We start from the raw sequence: 22453 nt of genomic DNA, 5'->3' as shown, positions 1-22453 counted from the left end.
CTGCTTCCTCCTTTTCCCTCAGAGCAGCTGGTGCCTTGGATCAACTGACGTGCTCTTTACCCTTTAACCATTGTTCCCAAAGTGGGCCCAACACCTTTACGATTGCTTCAACAAGTTTCTTTCCTCTCTCAATTTGAGGCATGCTGAGTGTGTTCTTCCTTTTTGTGTTGTTAACTCACAGTCTTTGCACATTTCAAAATATCCTTACTTTGTCTTTTATAGCTACGTTCGGAAATTTTCTGTTTAGCTCTTTTGCTTCAGCATTTCTTCCATTTGCTTTAGACCGTCTCCATTCAATAGCAGGTTTCAAAGTCTTTTCTGACATCCGCTTTGGCCTTCTCTTCCATTTCTGTCTTTTTAATGGCATTTGGTTTTCTTCATTATTATGTTCTTTTTTTCCCCCTGGTTATTTATTTATTTTTTATTAGGGGCTCATACGACTCTTATCCATTATTATGTTCTTGATGTCTTCCCACATCTCATCTGGTCTTAGGTCATTCAATATCCAATGTAGCAGATCTGGTCCTGGAATGTTCTCGAAATTCAGGTGGGGTGTACTCCAGGCTGTAATTTGGTGTTCATGGAGACGGTTTCCTTTGCTTCAGCTTCACTTGCACATGAGCAATGAAAACTGTTCCGCAGAAGGTCCCTGGCCCTGACTGATGATAACGAGCTGCTCCATCATCTTTCCACAGATGTAATTGATTTCATTTCTGTGTATTCTCTCTCTCAAGGTTCACATGCAGAGTGAACATTTATGTTTTTTGGAAAAAAAGGTATTTGCAATGAAGAGGTCATTGCTCTTGAAACATTCCATCATGTGGTCTTCAGCTTTCTATCACGAATGCCATATTTTCCAACTATGCTTTCTCTCCACCCCCCAGCCCACCCCCCAGTTCTCCCATTCCAATCACTAATACTTATCCACGCATCCGAATTACCTGTGCGATTGATTCCAGAGTAAAGAAAAGTTAAATTCTTCAATTTACTCACAGTTTTTAGTGGTTGGTTGATGAGCAAGTTTGAGTAATAGTTGAGAAGAAGGCACGGAGGCCACTTGACTTTCTTTGGATCGACAAGGGAGAAGGAGACTATCTGCACACCAGTCCAAGGCCAGCTACCACTTTATTCTAATGTGAACTCTCCTTCCCACTGCACTCTACTTCTCTGCTGGATTCAATTACTCGTTACAATGGTCACAGACAAAACTCGCAATCAGGGGGTTTTGTTAGGGAAGTTAGCAGGTTGCCACAAATCAGTATCAATAAACAGTAAGGATGTAGTCATTAGTCCACATCACCACCTCTCCTTACCCAGAGGCTCGGTCTCTGTCTGTCTGTGGTCTTCAGCAGCCTCACATGTTCTCTACCGGTGGCTTTTCTTCCTCAATGGTCTCAGGAGTTTTTCTCTCCTTCTGCTTCGGAGATGGCTCTCTCATACACGAGGGAATGGCTGTCAAAATGGATCCATTTCTTCTATCAGTGTTTTACACACCCTATTTGCATAGTCCTACCCAATCATTTGGTGGGTGTTACAGAAATATGGATAGAGAAGCCATATTAAGAAATTTCACTTCATCATATAGTGTGTGATGGTCTTCTTATATTACATGGTCCTGTATTCCAGGGTCTTCTTTGTAGACATACAGATATTATCCTCTCACAGAGAGCACTGTACTCCAAGAGAGATCTGGAATTGTCCTTTTGGATGGTGTAGGTGATATAATTCTTCAATTTGTTATTCTTGACAAACTAAACTATATGCTAGAGTCACAATTGCTAATACCAGTCTATTTCAGCTCACGAATGCTTACCAGATTGATCTTTACTTGCTTTGTTTCATTTTTGACCACTTCCAGTGTTCCTAGGTTCAAAATCAATACATTCCAGTTCCAACGATTAATGGATGTTTGTAGCTATTTATTCTAACTTTGAGTCATGCCCCAGCAGCAAATGAAGGTCCCCCAAAGCTTTGCTCCCTTCGTGCCATGAACGCTGACTATAGTTGTGTGAGCAGCTCTTCCCCAGCCATATTTGGAGTCCCTTCCCATCCGAGAGGTCCCTCTTCCAGCGCCATATCAGTCTGCATGCTGCTGCTGTTCATGTTTTCCAGTGCCTTTTTTTCCTTTCCAGAAACAGACCTTGCTTCCCCCTTAGTCTGTCCTCAACCTGGAAGTTCTCTGAAACCTGTTTTCCAGTGATTACCCTGCTGGCATTTTATTATTATTTTTATGTTCATATTTTGTTCTTTCTTTAGGACCATTTTATTGGAGGATCTTACAGCTCTTATAACAATCCATACATCAATTGTATCAAGCATATTTGTACATATGTTGCCATTGTTATTTTCTAAACATTTACATTCTATTTGAGCCCTTGGTATCCTCTTTTTAACCCCCCCCCCTCTCTTCCACCCTGGATACATTATAAATTATTATTATAGCTTACACCAATTGCTGTCTCCCTTTCCTGCGATTTTCTCCCCTCCACTCTCCACCTTCCCCTTCCCCTCCTGGTATCGCTATTCCCATTTCTGTTCCTGCTGGCATTTTGAATACCAGTGGCATAGCTTCTAACAGGTCAGTAATACACAAGTCACCACACAACAAGATGACATACAGAGGGGTGGGCCCTCTCATCACAGGCCCTTCAAATTTTAGGAATAAAGAAAGGGGAAAAAAAAGATTGGAGATAGAAAACATCAAGAAAATGGCTTTCTGGAATCTCTTTGAAAAATGAGAATAGCTCACCTTCTACCTGATCCAGGTGGCAGCCCTATCACTACCTGTTAAGTGAATTCTGGAAGATCATAAACTGTGGGAAACTGAAGCTTTCCCTAGGAGTCCAATGCTCGGAGTTAGACACTAGCATCCTTCAACAAATGCTGTTTAAAGATTCCAATGACATTTTTTTTATTGTTTATGCAGCTGGTTTTGACCAAAGCCAGACGATCCCAGGCACTTGCTGAGATTCTTCCTCTTCTCAAGACAAATTTCTCTCCCAGTGACCTTGAAAACGTTATAATGGATGATTCATTCAACTGAAATAAAAGCCCCAATATGACTGTATGTCCTTGCTAAAAGTAGTTCAATCAAGCACATGGAAACAATATAAAGTTTACATCCTCCCAAACTTCAGCTCCCATTCATCGTTTGGTGACAGGATGATTATGCCTCTGCTTGGCCAGTGCATTAACAAAAATGGTTGCTTTCAGGAAGCACAGCAGTGAATATAAACGTACAGCTACAGGATAGCAGGGCCACTTTGAACAATTTATAGTTGAATAGGGAGCTCTTAAAGCTGACTCAGTGGCCATCACACAAATGCATTAATGTCCTCATCTTTAAGAAAGTTTTACTCTCTGACTTTTTATTTTGTTTCTAGACTTAAAATTTCCCTTTTAAGGAAAGAAAGCCTGAGTCATAGAGAGAGGGAAAAAAAGAAAGAAATTCAGCAGCATGTAACTCAACTGATTCTCAAGAATTGGTAGGCTGTGCAAGACCTTAATCTATGTGCCTGGACCCCAACAATAACAATTTATTGATCTCATATCACTAGTCATAAAGGTTTCAAAGACAATTACCCTAAATTACATATAATCTACCTAGAGACACAGAATGCATAGTATCTGCGATAATAGAGCCATATGGCTATGTGATTTCAGAGGAGGCAGTGAAAAATTATTTACTGGACATGGGAGGGAAATATCAGAGGAGAGGACTGTTATTGATCGACATGTTTGTCCCTCCCAAATAAGTGCTGGAATTCTAATCCCATACAGTGAATTTATTCTAATGTCATTAATGCAGCTATCTTCCATGAAGGAGTCAAATGTAATTTGAACAAACAGTTGAGGTCAGACCAGTGTACGATGAATTCTAAATCAAATTACTTCTGAGTTATACAAAAAGCAACACAAACACAGATGCATCTACACATAGGGGGAGGCAGATGCCATTGAAGCATTGTCCGGCAGCTGAAGAGCGTCCAGGTTACCACCAGCAAAAGAATTGGCATGGCTGAGATGCTGAAATCATCTTTTAGCCTTCCTATCTACAAGAAAATAATTTATTGCTCTTTAAAGCCACTTACTTGTGATATTTATATTATGGCAGCACTAGACAACAAATCTGGGTTTGAAGGATGAGTAGAATTTTACCATGATAGAGAAAGCTACGCCAAGTACAAGAAAGAGCTTGAACATAGCAAATATGAAAAAAGAATAAAGCATAAGGCATATGATGGAAATTTGAATCAGACTACATTTTTCAGATAGTCACAACAATTTCTTCCATTTCATATACTCATCTTATAATGTGATTTTGATAATCTTCCAAAATATAGCTGGGGGTCCATGTTCCTATTCCTTGAATCTGGGGATGCTAAAGACCATGGAGTAAGTGGTGCTATGTCATAGGGTAGATCATGAAAGGTGATACAGATTCCACCAGGTTTTCTTAGAATACTTGCCTTTGGTGCCCTGAGCCACTGTGCAAGTTTTCTGACTTCTCTCAAGTTACCATGCTCTCTTGGAGGTCCAAGCTAGCCATCATGGAGAAATCAAATGGAGAGATGCTGAGACTATGTGAAAAGGGAAAGAAGCATGGTTCAATTCCTGTTGCTAGATTCCATTAATCATTTCCAATTCCCAATGACCCCATGCATACCAGACCCAAACACTGACTTTTCTGCACTCTCCTTGCAATTGTTGCGATCTTTGAGCCTTTTATTGTAGCCACTGTTTCAATACATGGTATTGAGGGTTTTCTTCTTTGCTAATGCTCTACTTTGCCAAACATGATGTATTTCTCCAGGGACTGGAGAATGCATCCTCCTAGTAATGTGTTCAAAGTACATGAGTCTAACTACCCCCACTTCTAAGGAACATTCTGTGTAAACTTTCTTCTGGCAGTCCATGATAAATATTACATTCGCTTAGGATACATATTTAATAAAACCATATTTAAATGCATAGATTCTTTGGTCTTCCTCATTCACTTGCTAGTTTTCACATGCATAGCAAGTGATTTAAAATAATATGGCTGGAGTCAAGCACAGCTCGTCCCCAACACCTGGCTGTCCCAGTGTCCTGTTGCTGCAGCTAGATTTGACATTTGACGGAAACCCCTTGAGAGACCTGAGTCAGAACTGCCCAGCGTAACCTTTTCCTGAGTTTCTGATACACATCAGCATGCAAACTAATACCATGGTGATTCTTGTTTTACGTAACTAATTTCAGAGGGTGATTTGTTATTCATAAATCAATAACTAGATGAGTAAGTAATTGGAAATAAAACCCAACACACTGATTGAATCTTAAAGAATATCTAGGTTTTCTTATGCATGCTGTGAAAAGAATCCATCAAGCTTTTAAGTTGAAGAATGACATGATATATGATTTATAGTTTAAAAAGAAAACTCAAAAGGCATTGAGCAAGATGAATTAGAGTAGGGAGACCCTGGAGATAAAGAGAATGCTTACAGAGATTCTTAAAGTTTAGTTGTGCATAAGAATCACTTGAAATAAATTTTATATCTCTTGAACTCGTTCCAAAGAGTAAAGGACAGATAATGGTGAATTGTCCCTAGTGGACAAATGCTTTTAATGGAGTAGAGGAAATTATATGTGTTGTTCACTTGCCATGTGTTAGACAGTTTACTAAGCACATTACCCACAGCAGGATGGCTAAGACCACAAGTGTGGTAGATACCCGAAAGTAAGGCACCCCCCAAAAAAATAAGGCCTCCCGGAAAATAAGGCCCCCCAAAGCTACTATAACTCTGTACTGTAGCGGTGGGTGCCACCGCGCAGTTCACTCTTGGCCGCAGCACAGCCCGAGCAGACAGGAAGTGCGAAGTCTCTTTTAAGAAAAAAATAACCAATAAATGTGTACTGTATTCTTCTTCATGGAAAACTAAGACATTCCCTGAAAATAAGACCTAGTGCATCTTTGGGAGCAAAAATTAATATAAGAGACTGTCTTATATTCGGGGAAACAGGGTATATAATCGTTTGTCAATTTGAGGATTAAGAGTATAGGGGTGGAGTCTAGCCTGTCAATCAGATCATAGCCAATGAGGCCTCTGTGTGGGCATGGCCTTCTCCTGAGAATTCTGGGAAATTCTGGTATTTCCTCCATGGAAGTGGGAGACTCTCTGCTCACACCCTGGGAGACATAGCAGCTGACAAGACACATGGACCCACTCTGATGCAGCCCTGGAAGCTGGAGAAGCCACGGGGAGACCCCTGCCAGTGTTGAGATGTTTCCAGTGCCACTGGATCCAAAAACTTTCTACCCACTAGCCTGTGATCTTCTACATTCGGTGTCATTGCATGTGTTTCGTGAGTCTGAAGAGGACTTTATAGATTGGTATCGGACATATGGGCTAATATTGGACTTATGAACTTGATCTGGACTGGACTGGGATGTTTTCCCAATGTTCAATTGCTCTTGTATATAAATCTCTTCCTAATACACATATGTGTGTCCATGGATTTGTTTCTCTAGTCTACCCAGACTAACACAACAGGATTTTTAGAAAATCCTGAATATAAGCCCTCTCTCCACTATGTACTAGCTGGGTGATCTTGGAGATATTGCCTAACATCACTGAGTTTGTTTTAATATATGTAAAATAAATTCTTCTTCATCATTATTTTACCTTACATCTAATACATGCTCAATGATAATGAATATGGCAGTTATATCAATTTGCACTTGTGTAGGGGTGGAACCCAGCTTGTCTATCAGGTCACAGCCCAATGATGCTTCCTGAGAGGCATGGCGTGCTTTCTTTCTATTTTTTTGTGTGGCTTTCTTATAAGAGGGATACATGTGGACCGTCTGAGCCTGTGAGCTGTTGAGCCCCTTCCATGTCTTCACTAACCTTGTATCCATACAACTCTGCACTCACTGGCCTGTGATCTTTCCGCATCCGGCTTCACCTTTCTGTGTCATTGGCCTGCAGGTACAAGAGTCTGAAGAAAGCTCTGGTTAGCATTGGACCCATGGAGTTAAGTTGGATTGGGTTGGGATACCTTTTTTTCCCCCTTAAATCATTTTATTAGGGGCTCATACAACTCTTATCACAATCCATGAATACATCAATTGTGTAAAGCACATTTGTACATTCTTTGTCCTCATCATTCTCAAAACATTTCCTCTCCACTTAAGCCTCTGACATCAGGTCCTTATTTTTCCCCTCCCTCCCTGCTCCCCCCTCCCTCATGAACCCTTGATAATTTATAAATTATTATCTTGTCATATCTTGCCCTGTCCGACATCTCCCTACACCCACTTTCTGTTGTTTGTCCCCCAGGGAGGAGGTCACATGTAGATCCTTGTAATCAGTTCTCCCTTTCCAACCCACTCTCTCTACACTCCCAGTATCGCCACTCATACCACTGGTCCTGAAGGGATCATCCGCCCTGGATTCCCTGTATTTCCAGTTTCTATCTGTACCAGTGTACATCCTCTGGTCTAGCCAGACTTGCAAGGTAGAATTGGGATCATGATAGTGGGGGGGTGCAGGGAGAGGCATTTAGGAACTAGAGGAAAGTTGTATTTCTCATCGTTGCTACATCGTACCCTGTCTGGCTCCTCTCTTCCCCGAGACCCATCTGCAAGGGGATCTCCAGTGGCCTACTAATGGGCTTTGGGTCTCCACTCTGCACTCGTCCCCTCATTCGCTAAGGTAAGAATTTTTTGTTCTGATGATGCCTGATCCCTGATCCCTTCGACACCTTGTGATCACACAGGCTGGTGTGCTTCTTCCATGTGGGCTTTGTTGCTTCTGAGCCAGATGGCTGCTTGTTTACCTTCAAGCCTTTAAGACCCAAGATGCTATATCTTTTGATTGCCGAGTACCATCAGCTTTCTTCGCCACATTTGCTTATGCACCCATTTGTCTTCAGCAATAGTTATCAGGGAGGTGAGCACACAATGGTATGATTTTTTGTTCTTTGATGCTTGATAACTGATCAGTAGGAAACTTTTAATGGCAGTGGGGCTTAGTTTGGGGATATCTATCACTCAAAGTCACTGCCATTGAGTCAATGCCAACTCATAGTGACCCTTTAGGACAGGGAAGACCTGCCCCTGTGAGTTTCCAAGACTGTAGTAACTCTTTATGAGAGTAGAGTCTTGTGTCTCCCATGTGGTGCCTGATGGTTTCAAACTGCTGACCTTGCAGCTAGCAGCCCAATCGCACTGTGCCACCAGGGTTCTTGAGAGCATTTCAGCTCCATCCAAGGGTGACTATGAGTAGAAATGGACACCGTGGCAATAGGTTTTTGTGGGACGAGGTTCCTAGAACATAAGTCCTTTGGTTTTCATCGCACGAATTTGCAATAGTATTCCATCTCAGAAGTGTATCTTTGGTATTAACCTTTTGAATAGATATGTATACAAGGGGGCTTTAAAATTTTGTGAATTGATTCCATTACCATTTGATTAAAAATGTCCATGTCCTTTTAAGAACATCTTTATATATGAAGTCTAGAGTGGTATAACTGGTTAAGTGCTTGACTGCACATGGAAAAGTTGGCAATTCTATGCTACCCAGAAGCTCTGCAGGAGTAAGACTTGGTAGTCTGTGCTCTTCAAGAGTATAGCCAAGAAAACCCTTTGGGTCAGTTCTCTTCTGCACATGAGATGACTGTGAGTCAGAATCGATTTGATGGCAAGACCACAGCTGTTTCTATCAGTTGCCATTGAATTGAATCCAATGCACAGATACCCCCTAATGTGCTCCTGTGGATCAAAGTAGAAATATGCTCCACGGTGTGTTTGATGGTTGAATGTTGGGGAAATGATAGCCAGGTCTTTCTTCAGAGTGGCCTCAGGGTTGACTTGAACCTCCAATTTTTTGATGAATAGAAAAGTGGGTTAATCGCCCAGGGAGATGGCTAGTGAGGTAAAGATAATGTTAGGAAACATGCTAAAAATTGAGACTTTTTAGCATGGGTAGAAAAGGCTCATTTTACATTTTAGTGGTGCATATGCCTTCAAAAGTATTTATTAAATGTGCTTGTGTGCTCTTATTTTTTAAATGCCTATCCATTTTATTAAATAAAAGTGAGTTAATGTGCCAACTTAAACATAGATGTCTCCATAGTGGGTGAAGATTTGTCATTTATCTTTTAAGATAATTATGCAAATTATGCTCAGCTCCCGCATGCTAAATAGGAAAAGGGATTTTTATCACGTTCCCCTCATTTATAAACCTCATCTAATAAGAGTAACCCAAGATTCAGCACGGAGAGTACAAAGCTGAATTTTGGCAGTCCCTTTACAGCAGAAGAGAATCGATTTCCCTCCTTAGGGTCTCCGCTGTCTTTAACAAGGGCATACAAAACACGCAGCTCATTCCCAGAGCATCCGAGAAGTTCTCTCTGGAGAGAGCTTCGTAAATACAAGGCAAAACAACTTCAAAAAAAATTAATGAATCGCTCATCACCATTTGCTTTCTCCCTCCCCATCGTGAGCTCCTACTTTTTCTACTTTTTGCATACATCTTCTCAGATTCAAACATCTTTCCTCCTTTGATTGTTCCCAAGGCGAGCGGCCTGTTCCGGGCACTTCAAATGGGAAAGGGAAGGGAAGAAAGCCATGCAGAAATCAAGGGCAGCATAAGGGGATGAGACATCAAACCAGGCCTTCTCCAGGAAGCTCCCCTGAGCTTCTGGCTTTTGCTGCCAGACCACTCTCCTGGCGAATCCGAATCCGTGGTTTTCTCAGGAATGCGGATCAGGGTTTGGCAGTAAACATAATCCGTGAAAGTGCTTAAAGGTCTTTAAAGGCGAAGGCATTGCTTTCAATGCACATGGTGAATTTTAAACATGACTGTGCTTACTCTTGGGATTCACATGGAGAGGCTCATAGCGTCTTGGTAATTCCTGGGTCACTTGTGAGTGACTTCAGCTACAAGCTACACCCCAGGCCAAGTCTGCCTTGCAGGCAGCATAGCGCCGCATCCCCAGTGCACCTGACACACCCGCAGGCACACATGAAACTCATAAACGGCAGGGTACTCGTCTATGTTCTTCCTTCCTCCCGGCCTCACCTTGCGCACGCCCCTGTTCTCCCCACCCCCAGCCTGCACCCACACAATGGGATTTGTGTTTGCTTCAGTAGCATGTGATAGTGCAGTCCCTGCTTTGCTTAGCTCTGGGCTGCAGGTCTCTCAGGTAACAGGTGGCAGCTTCCCCTGTTGGATTCTAGGTACAAAAAAGAATGACCTCATAGGGGTGGAGCTCTGGAACTCCAGAGAGGTGGCAGTCACCTGCAGGTAAACCTGGAGTGCAGCTGTTTAGTTAGAAGGGGGCTGTTAAACTTGTCCCTCCAGTGAGTTTAACCTTTACCCTGAAGCAGTCAGCTTTTGCTTAGAGGGCTCTAAGCTTGTCTACCCCACATGGAGCCCAAAGAAGCTACCGGGAAAGACAACCTGGGCTCCAAGAGAAAGAACCTGACCTTTCTGAGGTCCAGACTCTACATGCTGGAGAGAAGGAAGACGGACACTGTGGTTGAGCACAGTGCTCCCGGGGAGCACGCTGGCCCCCTGAGGAGGAGCCAGTCGGACAGGACGGAGTACAGCCACAAACTACAAGGTAACCCCACACGGCCAGGTGCCTGAGGGGGCTGGACTCCCACCTCGGTGTCGGCCACTCTTGCACTGGCAAAGAAAACACTTGGCCGCAAAGATACTAGAGGTCTGCCTCTCCTTCACATAAAATAAGAAAACGAAAGTATATGTGATTCGCAAATTATAGGATTGCCATTGTTATTTTGTGATTAATTCATTTAAGAGACAATCCCAATGGTTCTTATATCTTGGCACTTACCTTCCGGTGAGAGATTTTTTTTTTCCTGCTTAGCTTCCTTGTTTCCGCCTCGCTATTGCCAGCTTCAGAAGCACAGGAATGCAAGCAACTGAGAAACCTACCAAAAGAGTTTATCTCAATAAATATGTGTGAGGTGCCACACGACCCTGAGCGAGAGCTAGCCAGGTAACGGTACTGTAATTGCGGTTGTCTTAAGCAGAGGTTGACACTACCCATCAGGCCTGTAAGAACTGAGGGTTGTTGCAGTCAGCTGGATGGCATAGCAGAATTTGTGGGAAATCACTTCAATGGTCATTCCTTTAGAGCGACTCTAGCAACACCCCACTATGGTACGAGCTGTTCAGCATGCTCAGATTGAATGACTTTTGGGGAAATAACTCCAGGTGATTTTGTGATGGCCCTAAGATAACGTGGTACGGTTATTATAACACGTCCTCCATTTCAGAGCAGGAATTTTTGTCCCTTAACACCCTTCCTCCTCCTTTTTTTTCTCCCGAAGGTCACTTGTTCCTGTAATACTTCATTTTGATGTTGATATTGTGCAGCATTTTACAAATCCGCAGCAGCACCTGTTATATGATCCCCCAGAACCTGTCTCTCCGGCTTTGAGCACAATGAGTGTTTGAATGCTCACAAGCCCACCTTGAGCTGTCTTCTAGATTTAAAAACTAGGATGAGGTTAGAAAGACCAATGGACATGCTTTCATTTTCCTCAGAAACGTGCTCACATTGCATTGTGCAATTGAATTAAATTAATTAAGCTAAGTTAATTAAAGTTAAATCTTAAAAAATACTGCTATGAGTTAATGTTTTTAAAAAAATCCTGATAGCTTTGTATTAGAAAAGGTGCATAGTCACTTCTAATTCTGAAAGGCTTTTACAAACGCGGGGGTGAGGGCAAGGGCATTTAATCTGTGAAATTAATTTTTTTCAAAGTCATGGACACAAAGACTGTAGATTTTAAAAGTCTTACACACCTTTGGTTTAAAACCCTGCACCTTCAAGCTGCTATCTTCCTAAGACTTTGAACAAATTACTTGAGATGTCTGAAGGTCAGTATTTCTAAATGGGAGAAAGGGATAATGCTATTTATGTCACAGTGCTTTTTCGAGAATGAAATTAGATAATTATATGAAACACCTAGTGTATAGGTTGACACATTGTATGTGTTCAATAAGTAACAACTCAGCATGCTTAGGAGCTCTAGTGGCGAAGGAGGTTGCACATTGAATTGCTAAGCACAAGGTCAGCTGTTCAAACCCACCAACCACTCCTTGGGAGAAAGATGATACTATCTACTCTTGTAAACACTTAGTCTTAGAAACCTACCAGGGCAATTCTATTTTGTCGTAAAGAGTCACTATGAGTTGAAATGAACTCCATGGTAGTGGGTTAGTTGGATGGTACTAGAATGCACGGAAGTACCCGGGGTTGTGTAAATGATTAAGAAATCAACTGTTAATTCAAAGGTTGGCATTTGAAGCCCACCCAGAGGCACCCTAGAAGAAGGAGCTAGCAATTTACTCCCCCAAAGTTACATCCATGCAGAGTTCTACTCTGTACCTCATGTAACATGTTGTCACAAGTCAGGGATAAGCTCAGACAGCAAGTGTTTGTTGTTTGTTGCTTTTATTATTAACGTGTGTTTGATAACCTAAAAGTTGCAGATTTTATTCCACCCAGGGGTGTCTTGGAAGAAAGGTTTGGCAATCAGACATTGAAATCCCCGTGGAGCACAATTCTACTCTGATACTTATTTTCAGCCTGATTCTATGATAACAGTAGAAGCAACAATAAAATGCATTTTCTCATTAACATTTAAAGCAATTAGTTCTGTCAGTATGTTCTTTGGCATGTACAATAGCCACTACCATGCATATGGCCAGAAACCACCTTAATGAACTCTTTATTATTGAAATGTCAAAAACATTTTCTGGGCCTGCCTTGAAAGTGGCCATCCCTGGGAGCCAAGAATATTGACCTGGGCAGTGTAGACCTCTCAGATAGTGCTCTGTGCTCCGGAGAGTGGAATTTCCGGCACCTTCATAGTGGGTTGTCCTTCAGCTGTGGGTTACTATTTGTCACATAATTTGCTGCTCTTACTCTATCTGGAAGGAGCCCTGGTGGCATTACAGGTTAGGTTTTGGATTGTTCACTGAAAGGTCAGCGGTTCAAACCCGCTAGTTGCTCCAGTAGAGCAAGATGAAGCTATCTGCTCCTATAAATATGTATAGCATTGGAAACCCTACATAAAGTTGTTATGATTTAGAATTGACTTGATGGCTCAAATCTTACTGCCATCAGTTTGATTCTGACTCACAGTGATCCTACAGGGGAGACTTAAATGGCTTCTGAGACTTCAACTCTATATAGAAGTAGAAATTCTCATCTTTTTCCCCACAGAAGAGCTGGTGGCTTTGAACTGCTGACCTTGGGGTTAGCAGTCCAATTTGCAACCCACTATGCCATCAGGGTTCCTTGACTCCATGGCAGTAGGTTTAAACTCAATCTGCAAACAACTTCTTTGGACTTTAAGAAATATCAACTCTTTATTATACTTAGGCTTGCCTCTTAACTCATACTTCATAATCTAATTGTTCAATTTATAACAGATATCACTTTAATAGTGTAAATTAAAAGTTTTAGTTAAAAATAAAAACAACAACAATGTAGCTTAATAAAAGCTCAGCTGCAAGCTACTGGATTGGATCATTAGAGCATAGTTTAAATGAGACCATCTTTTTTTTTCTTTCTGGTTATGCTTTATTTAAATAAATACCACTGAATGTAGGAAGCTTTATACATAAAATGTTCAAACCTAAAATTCTCCATAATTTAAAAAAAATGACTTAGATTTTTATTCTCTTACAGTTTCTTTCTCCATCTTTATCTCTAACAAATACATTTTAATACTCTCTTAATTATTAGGAAAGTTGCAATATACATTCTAATGGGGTTAAGTATACATATATCATTACTATATTACAAGAGTTATTCAGTGAGAAAATAGGATTTCCCAAATTTCATATATGTACCCAGGGTTCATATCGGTGAAGCCCCTGTGATTTTTCTTTTTTTCTTGTTAATTTTATTTTATTTTATTATTATTTTTTAAACATTTTATTAGGGGCTCATACAACTGTCACCCCAATCCATACACACATCAATTGTGTAAAGCGCATTTGTACATCGTTTCTCAAAACATTTTCTCTCCACTCAAACCCCCGACAGTAGGTCCTCTAAATGAGACCATCTTAAAGACTTTCTGGGAGGTTGTGATTACATCGATCGTCATTTTCTAATCCATAATTTGTATTATAATAGTTTTATGCTGGCCTACTGTTCATGGCTCCTTCATGCTTTCAACAGATTCATTCAGTTAGTTGGTAGTATTTATTGAATATGTTATATTCCATATCTTGGTGCTATAATAGTGAGCAAAACCAGAATGAAAGCTCAGAAATACCAAATCCATTGCCATGAAGTTGATTCCAACTCATTGCAACTCTAAATGACAGGGTAGAACTGGCCCAATAGGTTGTTTTCTTTTCCAAGACTGTAACTCTTTACAGGAGTAGAAAGTCTTGTCTTTCTTCCTTGGAGTGGCTGATAATTTCAAACTGACAACCTTGCAGTTAGTAGCCCAACTCAGAACCCACTTCAACTCCAGAGCTCCCCAAAACAGGAGTTATAACTATACAATCACTAGGAAAAAATATGTGATTGCCAGACAATATCTTTTACGCCAAACAGATTTAAAGTCTGGTGGGGAAAGAGAAAACAGGTAAAAATGAAATGTAACAAAGAGGCAAGAGTTGAGATCAGGGAGTCTACAAAAGGAGGAAGATTCTAGACAGTATTGGGTGGGAAACCAGTTGATTCTGACTCAGGGAGAGCCTATTGGACAGGAAGAAAGTGCCCATGTGAGTGTCCAAGACTTATTCTTTATGAAAGTAGAAAGCCCTTCTTTTTCCCAGGGAGAGGCTAGTGGTTTCAAACTGCTGACCTTGCAGTTAGCAGCCCAACTCTTAAGCACAATACCACCAGGGCTCCCCTTTGGGTGCAAGAGATATTTGGAAAGTGCTGTCCTTAAGAAATGATAAGGGGAGTGGGGAGAAGATGATGGTGGTAAAATCAATTATAATAACATTACCAAATTGGAGTAGGCTCTTCCAAGTACAACTGGAACAGATCAATCACAAGACACTGAGGCGATGAGGGGGTGTAAATGACAATGGAGGTGGACATAGCTGACCTTCTCTGCTTCCCTGTTGCCATGAAGCACGGATCAGACATGCCTCCACACTCCATCTTTTACCTATTCTTTTTACCTTTTACCTATTTTTTTTTACTGGTCTTCTTTTTTTTTTTTTTAAATCATTTTATTAGGGGCTCATACAACTCTAACCCAATCCATACATACATCAATTGTGTCAAGCACATTTGTACATTCATTGCCCCATCTTTTACCTATTCTGACACCAACCGTACCTCTCACAGCTTTCTACCTCTATTCTGCCTTGGATAATTCATTGCTCAAAACTCACAGACAATATTCACAATTAAAGGGGTTTCTTGGGGAACTTCATAGGTTACCAGGAGCCAGGATAACCAAGAAATAAGAATATAGTCCCTTATTCACGGCAACACCTCTTTTCAGCCAGTAACCAAGTCTCTCTCTGGTCCTCAGTGTCAGTCACATGGTCACTTGGCCTTTGCCCTCCATGGGCAGGAAGCCAGCCGGCCTGTTGTCCTGCCTCACAGTTCCACAGTCTGGGCCAGAAGCGGAGAAGGTGTACCGCAGGCTCAGAGCTGCTCCTCTGAACCTCTGGGCCGGTCTTGGGTGCAGACAGTCTCAGCAGCCTCCACCACTGAAGACTGAGATCTTGGATGTCTCTTCCAAGGTCCTTGGGGTACTTCGGAGAAGCCTCCCTCTTAGAGCCAGGGCTGTGGAGTGAAACTGACTAATCCCGTCTTCGTGTTACACAAGCCCTCTTTGAAAAGTCCCACCCAGCAACAACAGAGACTGAGGTAGAAGAGCCATATTAAGAAATTTCACTCCACCACAGAGAGAAAGAAAGTTTTATTCAATTCTGGCCAGGTGAGGAATGAGAGAATAGATCTCTCATCTAGCTCAACGAGGGGAAAGAGCACATTTGTATACACTTTCAAGTGTGCGGTGCTGTTTTTCTGTTTTGTTTTTTTCATCTGAGGGGCCTTCAAACAGTTTGTGGGCACAGGGAATGGAATTGAAGGATAATAGAGTTTTCCCACGAACTTTTTTGACCCCCCCCACGTAGGACATTTGCATACATGCACAGAAAATGTCATTTAATTCCACCTGGAGATGGAAAGTTTAATAATGGACAATAATGCTTTAATGAGGGCCAGGTAATTTCAGGACACCGGGGTGACTGTGGCCTGTGCCATCAACCCGGCCTAAACTAGAGCTTGTTTTGGGTGCTCAGGGACGGACCAGTGGTTTCACAGCAGGCCTCCTTCCTGCGTGTGCTGTCACACCAGTAAACCACTGACTTTGGCAGAATATTTTTGAAAGATGAGGGCAAATGACTCAAGTCATAGATCATGCGTTTGTACGAGTACAGGAATATCTTATTTGCCATGCATTTTAGAGATCCAGGCTTTGTAGATGGAAGCCAGAATTGTTAACAGTGGGTGATTTGGTGATTTTATCATGGACTGGTGAAAGAACAGAGCCGCTGTTCTCTTCTGTGCCTGTTTTGATTCCGTGTTACAAGCTCTTCTTATTCCTGCCTCTTCTTTGAGGGCCGAGTCGCTCCTTCTTTTATCTGTTGAGTGAAATGGGAAGCACCAAACTCAGACACGCAGACACGGACACGAAGAAGTGTGCTCCACAGATTGAAGGACAGACTTTTATAAGAGTTTTTAAATGCACTTTAAAAACTAGTGCATTTCTGTCTCACTGAAAGAGTACCAACCCAAGCAAAAGCGCAATATTCTTCTTCTTTCATTTTGGTCACGGTAGCTTGCAGTTTTTTGAAGGACAAAAACAAACAAAGCTCACGGCCATGGAGTCGACTAACTCATGGTGAGACTATACAAGATTTCTGAGCCTGAAAACCCTTTCTGGAAACAGATGGCCTTGACGTTCTTCCACGTTTGAAGGACAGTTAAATATAAATAAAGCAGGTCACAGAAATCCTGAAAGTTTCCATTATTCCTCCAGCAATGGGCCCCAAACTGTGGTTGACACATTTCCATCTCCTGTGTGCAGCTGAACAGGAGCCCTGGGGATGCCGTAGTTGAGCTGGGCTGGTAGCCATGCGGTCAGCAGCTGCTATGTTAGAGAAAGATGAGGCTTTTATTACCAACAAAAGGTAGTCTCCAAATCCCATCAGGGCCATTCTATGCAGACTTATAGGGTCACCATGAGTCAGAATCAATTTGATGCAATGAGTTTGATTTTGGTTTATATTAGATGGATACAACTTTAATGACAATGTTCTTATGTAGGGGCCTTGGTGACACGGTGGGTTATGTGTACAAATCCACCAGCAACTCAATGGGGAAAAGATGAGGCTGTCTGCCCTCATGAAGATTTATAGCCTCCGGAGCCCATATAGGGTTGCTATGTCTTGAAAGAAGTATAACCAGAATGTTCATTATAAGCAAGCATGATGAGACGTCTCATGTATTTTGAACATGTCAGGAGAGACCAGTCCTTGGAAAAGAACATCATGCTTGGTCAATTTGCAGGGGAGAAAAAAAGAGGCAGCCCCTCGACAAGATGGATTGGCAAAATAGCTGCAGCAATGAGCTCAAACACATGAACAGTTGTGAGGATGGCGCAGGACTGGGGCAGGTGGGGGCGTTTCCCTCTGTTGTGCATTGGGTCAACAAGAGTTGGAATGGGTGGCACCTACCAACAACTCCATGAAGCATGAATTGACTTTATGGCAGTGAGTTGGTTTGTATTTTTTGGTTGTTGTTACTCGGTACAATAGCAACTCTATGTGATTCTGTAGAATTGCCCCATGTATTTTTCTAAGTTGGAATCTATATGGAACCAAGTCACTGGGTCTTTTACCTACCGAGTAGCTGGGTAGGTTTGAACTGCCAATATTTAATTAGCAGATGGATGCTTAATGATTGTCTTGCCAAGTTTCCTTATAATTATATTAGAGGTGGTAAATATACCTTCCCACTCTTGAACATGTATATTTAGCACCACGTGCTTCCTTTTTCACATAAGAAGATAGATTTATCAAAACCTAAAAAGAGGAAGCAAGATGGAGGGAGAATGTGTAGGATGGACAATGGTTAGGAGGGTTGTAAGGCAGCAGGGAAAGGGAGCAAGGGGAAAGCAGAGAGAAACTCAGACCTATATGACTAGAAATATACCTTAATATAGTAATACAGGTGGAAAAATGGGTGAGAGAAAAGCACCCAAACTCATCTTTGTTTCCACTGGAATGGGGGAACTCTTTTTATGGTACTAAGTTTTCTTAATGCCACAGACCTATTAACTTTGGTATACTTTTTGAGTATTGTTTTCATGCTGAAATTAGAATGCTTTCATTGCAAGACCTGTTAAATGTATGAGGGAGTTCTGCCTGGGTGTTGTGCTTTAGAGGAAGTCTGTGGATTCTTGATAGGTGCCCTCCTCAGAAGGAAGATGAGGATTTCTACTTCCTAAAGAGTTATGGTCTTAAAACTCACAGGGACAGTTCTGCACCATCCTACAGGGATGCTTTAATTCAAAACCTATTTGATGGCCATGAGTTTGGCTTTGGTTTGATCCTTGGGGCTGAAGTGAACACAGGCCCTCACTGCTAGATGAATTTTAGAGATACAGGTCTAGCATTTTCTGTTCAATGGGTCCCAAGATCTGTTTGTACCTCTTGCTATTCCATCCTCTCAAGGATAGATTGAAGAAGCTAGTGTGCATACCAGCATGCCTTGGTGCAATTGATTATGGGGTTGGATCTGGAGCTCAATGATGTTGGTGTATTTCTACATATCTGCCAGGCTCCTTGTGAGTGGAAGAGAGGTCCTAGAGGGAGGAGTAAGGGGGCAAGCCTTAGGCTTTGATAGGAGATGAATGTACTTCAGGGGTCTATGCTAAATTTTGACATGAAACTTTGAAGAATCTGAAAATTCTATCTTCAAATTTGGTCTTTCAGATTTTTATGAAAGTTAATTTATCAAGGTAAAAGGAGAGAACTTATTCAATTTAATCACTCCCTAGCTTGACTAAAATCCTCACAACTGGATCAATAGGTAATGTCGTCTAGGTTGCATCCACCATCAATGCTCATGGAATCAGCAGTCAAGAGATCAAAAGATAGAGCATGGGGGAGGGAGGGAAAAATGAGGAGCTGATACGAAGGACTCAAGTAGAAAGAAAATGTTTTGAAAGGATGACAGCAACATATGCACAAATGTGCTTGATACAATGGATGTATGGATTGTGATAACAGATGTAAGAGCCCTCAATAAAAATGATTTTTTTTTAAAGAGAGAGAGAGAGATCAAAAGACAAGGTAAATCTGCCACAAGAACTCTTTAGAGCATTGAAAAACAAGGATGTTTCTTTGAGGACTAAGGTGCACCTAAAACAAGCCAGGGTATTTTTTTTAAAATCATCTTACTGGGGGGCTCGTACAACTCTTATCACAATACATCCATCCATCCATGTGTCAAGCATATTTGTACATTTGTTGCCCCCATCATTCTCAAAACATTTCAAACCATGGTATTTTTAATGGCCTCATATGCATGTGAAAGTTGGACATAGAATAAATAAGACTGAAGAAGAATTGGCGTATTTGAATTGCGGTGCTAGAGGTTATTGAAAGTACCATGGACCGCCAAAAGGACAAACCAATCTATTTGGAAGAAGGATGGCCAGAGTGCTCTTTAGAGGGAAGAATGGCAAGACTTCTTACAATCTTTGGACATGTTGCTAGGAGAGACCAGTCCCTGGAAAGTGGCATCATGTTTGGTAAAGTAGAGGGGCAGCAAAAAGAGGAAGGTCCTTTACAAACTGGACTGACCTCATGGTTGCAGCAGTGGATTCAGGAGTAGGAACAATTGCAAGGCTGGCCCAGGACTTGGCAGTGTTTCATTCTGCCGTCCACAGGGTCACTATGAGTTGGAGCTGACGCGATGGCACCTAATAGGAATAAACTTAACTTATATCGAGGCATGGTATAAGGGCTTCATGTCCACATTTGTTTCTGAGTTATTAGTAGTAAGAAGTCAGAGTAAATTTGATGCTAACACATTTGTGTAATGTGATGACATTGCCCTGTTGAGCTTTGCATTTTGTACTAGGCACTAATTTGCTTGAATTATTGTGGCATTCCCCGGCCAGAGTATTGTGCTTAATAAATATATTTTTGTTGTTGACATTGTCTAATTGTCAGGAAACAAAATTGCAAAAGTAGCTTCCATTTAAGCATATCTGTCTTAGAGTAATAGCTTAATATATTTTATTTTCCATTTTCTATAATATCCTGACATTCTTTTTCTCCTTTCATTTTATGCCAGTTGTCATTTATTTGTATGTCAATACAACATAATATAATTCCTCAAAATTGAAAGCTCTGTTCTGTAACTGTGGATGTGGGAGATACTAGAATACATTTTCAAATGAAAAGAATGAAATTATATACTGGAAACAAGTAGCTCTTTATCTGAGTATTTGGTATTTCCAGAGACTTCTATGAAGTCAGCCTAGATTGTGACTCATAAATGGAGCAGGAAAGTAGCATATTACCATTTTAAAATTTTGTCCCACATTGTTCTGAACAATTTCTTTTTTTGTTGTTTAGTGAATCTAAGAATAAATGACTACTCTAAGATACTTACAGTGAAACCCATGATAGAGATACAATCTTGGCTGCCTGACGTCTGGTTACTATGGAAAGAAAACTGAAAAGTTCTCACATCTACCTAGTACTCTAACTATTCTGAGTCATTGTTGCCCCTCAAAGAAACTAATTTTCTTGAGTATTTATTAATGTTAGTCCTCTAAAGGCACTACAAAGAACCATGGGGGATTTCTGCTTCTGTATTTGTTAGGAAAAAGTTAATGAAGATATTGTTTGTGACCCCTCTCTTGGTGTGGTCTACACTTTGTTTAAGGAAAAATCTCGCCTCTTCTTAAGGGTTCGAACGTGCTCTTCCACCCTCTTCCCAGATTAAAAGAGAAACTTACTATATGTGTCTGCCATACGGTTAGAGTGAAACTTGCACCTGCATTCTGGCCTTAATTATTAACTGTGCTCACTGTGTCCTCCCCCAAATCTTTTTCAAGGGTAGAGTCTCAACACTGAGGTCTCTGCTTATCTTCTTGGAAATTCCTTCCCTGATCACCTATTATAGAATTAACTGTGTCTACTAAAATGATATGTTAAAATCCTAACCCTTGCCACTAGTGAGCGTTATCTTGTTTGGAAATAGGGTCTTGGATGGTGTTATCTACAGATAGTCCAAGACTTACTATGGAGTTCCATTCTGCCAACTCTATCGTTATGGAATCTGACATAAGGCAAACAGCTGCTTTTATTTTTCACTTTTCATTATTGTTGTCTTTATTAGCAGTACCTTTATAAATCTGATTTTTATCTGTCAGGGTCGGGAAGATTTCATGTAAACATTTGCACCTGAGCATCTGAGAATGACAACATCAGCAAATGGCGTGACCTATTACTGTAGACAGTCCATATTACTAATATGAAGATGTATCAAAAACAAAGACCAGATGTTACTAAATGTGGTTCATAGTAACTCATATATGTTAAAATCAAGGTCTACATGTAGGAAGTTTGCATGAGGTCATAGCAGAATAAGGTGGGTCCTAATCCCATCGGAATGATGTCCTAATAAAAGAAGAGAGACAGAGGAAAGGAAGCCATCTGAAGAAGGAAGCACAGCGATGCATCTCTAAACAAAGCACAACTTAGAGAGAAGAAAAGGTCTTCCCCAAGAGCCTTCTGGGAGACTACGACCCCGAGAACACTCTGAATTTGAACTAGTATCTCCAGGACTCTGCGAGAATATATTTCCAGTTCTTATAAGCCACTGAATTTGTGGTACTTTGTTACAGAAGACTACCTAAGATGATCGTCATAACACTTTGTGCTCTCTGAAAGTACTTTAATATTCTATTCTTCCATTTGAATTTAACCTCCTTGGGGGCAGTCTCATTTTAATACATATCTCACGGCCATTGAGTCAATGCAACCCTGTGGGTTTCCAAGACTAACTGTTTATGGGAGTAGAAGACCCAGTTTTTCTCCTGAGGAGCTGCTGGTGGTTTCAAACTGCTGACTTAAGGAGGCCTGGGAAGAAACCCTGATGGCCTAGTGGGTTACATGTTGGCCTTCTAACCCCAAGATCAGCAGTTCAAAACCACAGTCTTGGAAACCCATGGGGACAGTTCTTTAACCTACAGGGATAAAGAATCAACTCATAGAATTTTAAGTAGTGCTTAGCATATGATAGATAAATACTTATTGAATGGTTTGAAAAGTTATAACTATTTGATCTTTTTTTTTAAGTCATTTTATTGGAGGCTCATACAGCTCATCACAATCCATACATACATCAATTGTATAAAGCA

At 41.2% G+C, this 22453-nt stretch overlaps 1 protein-coding gene across 1 annotated transcript in view; it reads left to right on the top strand.

Annotated features, from left to right (window-relative positions):
* Positions 1-10344: 10344 nt before the first annotated feature.
* The window catches only part of ARHGEF38 (Rho guanine nucleotide exchange factor 38), a 194991-nt gene continuing 182882 nt past the window's right edge, over positions 10345-22453 (top strand). Inside the window, exon 1 of the mRNA XM_045284323.1 lies at positions 10345-10608. Coding sequence (XP_045140258.1) covers positions 10413-10608 — 196 coding nt within the window. The 5' untranslated portion in view covers positions 10345-10412. The remainder of the gene's footprint in view (positions 10609-22453) is intronic.

Source organism: Echinops telfairi, unplaced genomic scaffold (assembly GCF_000313985.2).
Source record: "Echinops telfairi isolate 266 unplaced genomic scaffold, ASM31398v2 ScPeMD7_7468;HRSCAF=8506_0, whole genome shotgun sequence".
NCBI classification, from domain to species: Eukaryota; Metazoa; Chordata; class Mammalia; order Afrosoricida; family Tenrecidae; genus Echinops; species Echinops telfairi.
This window is presented reverse-complemented; position numbering and strand designations above follow the sequence as displayed.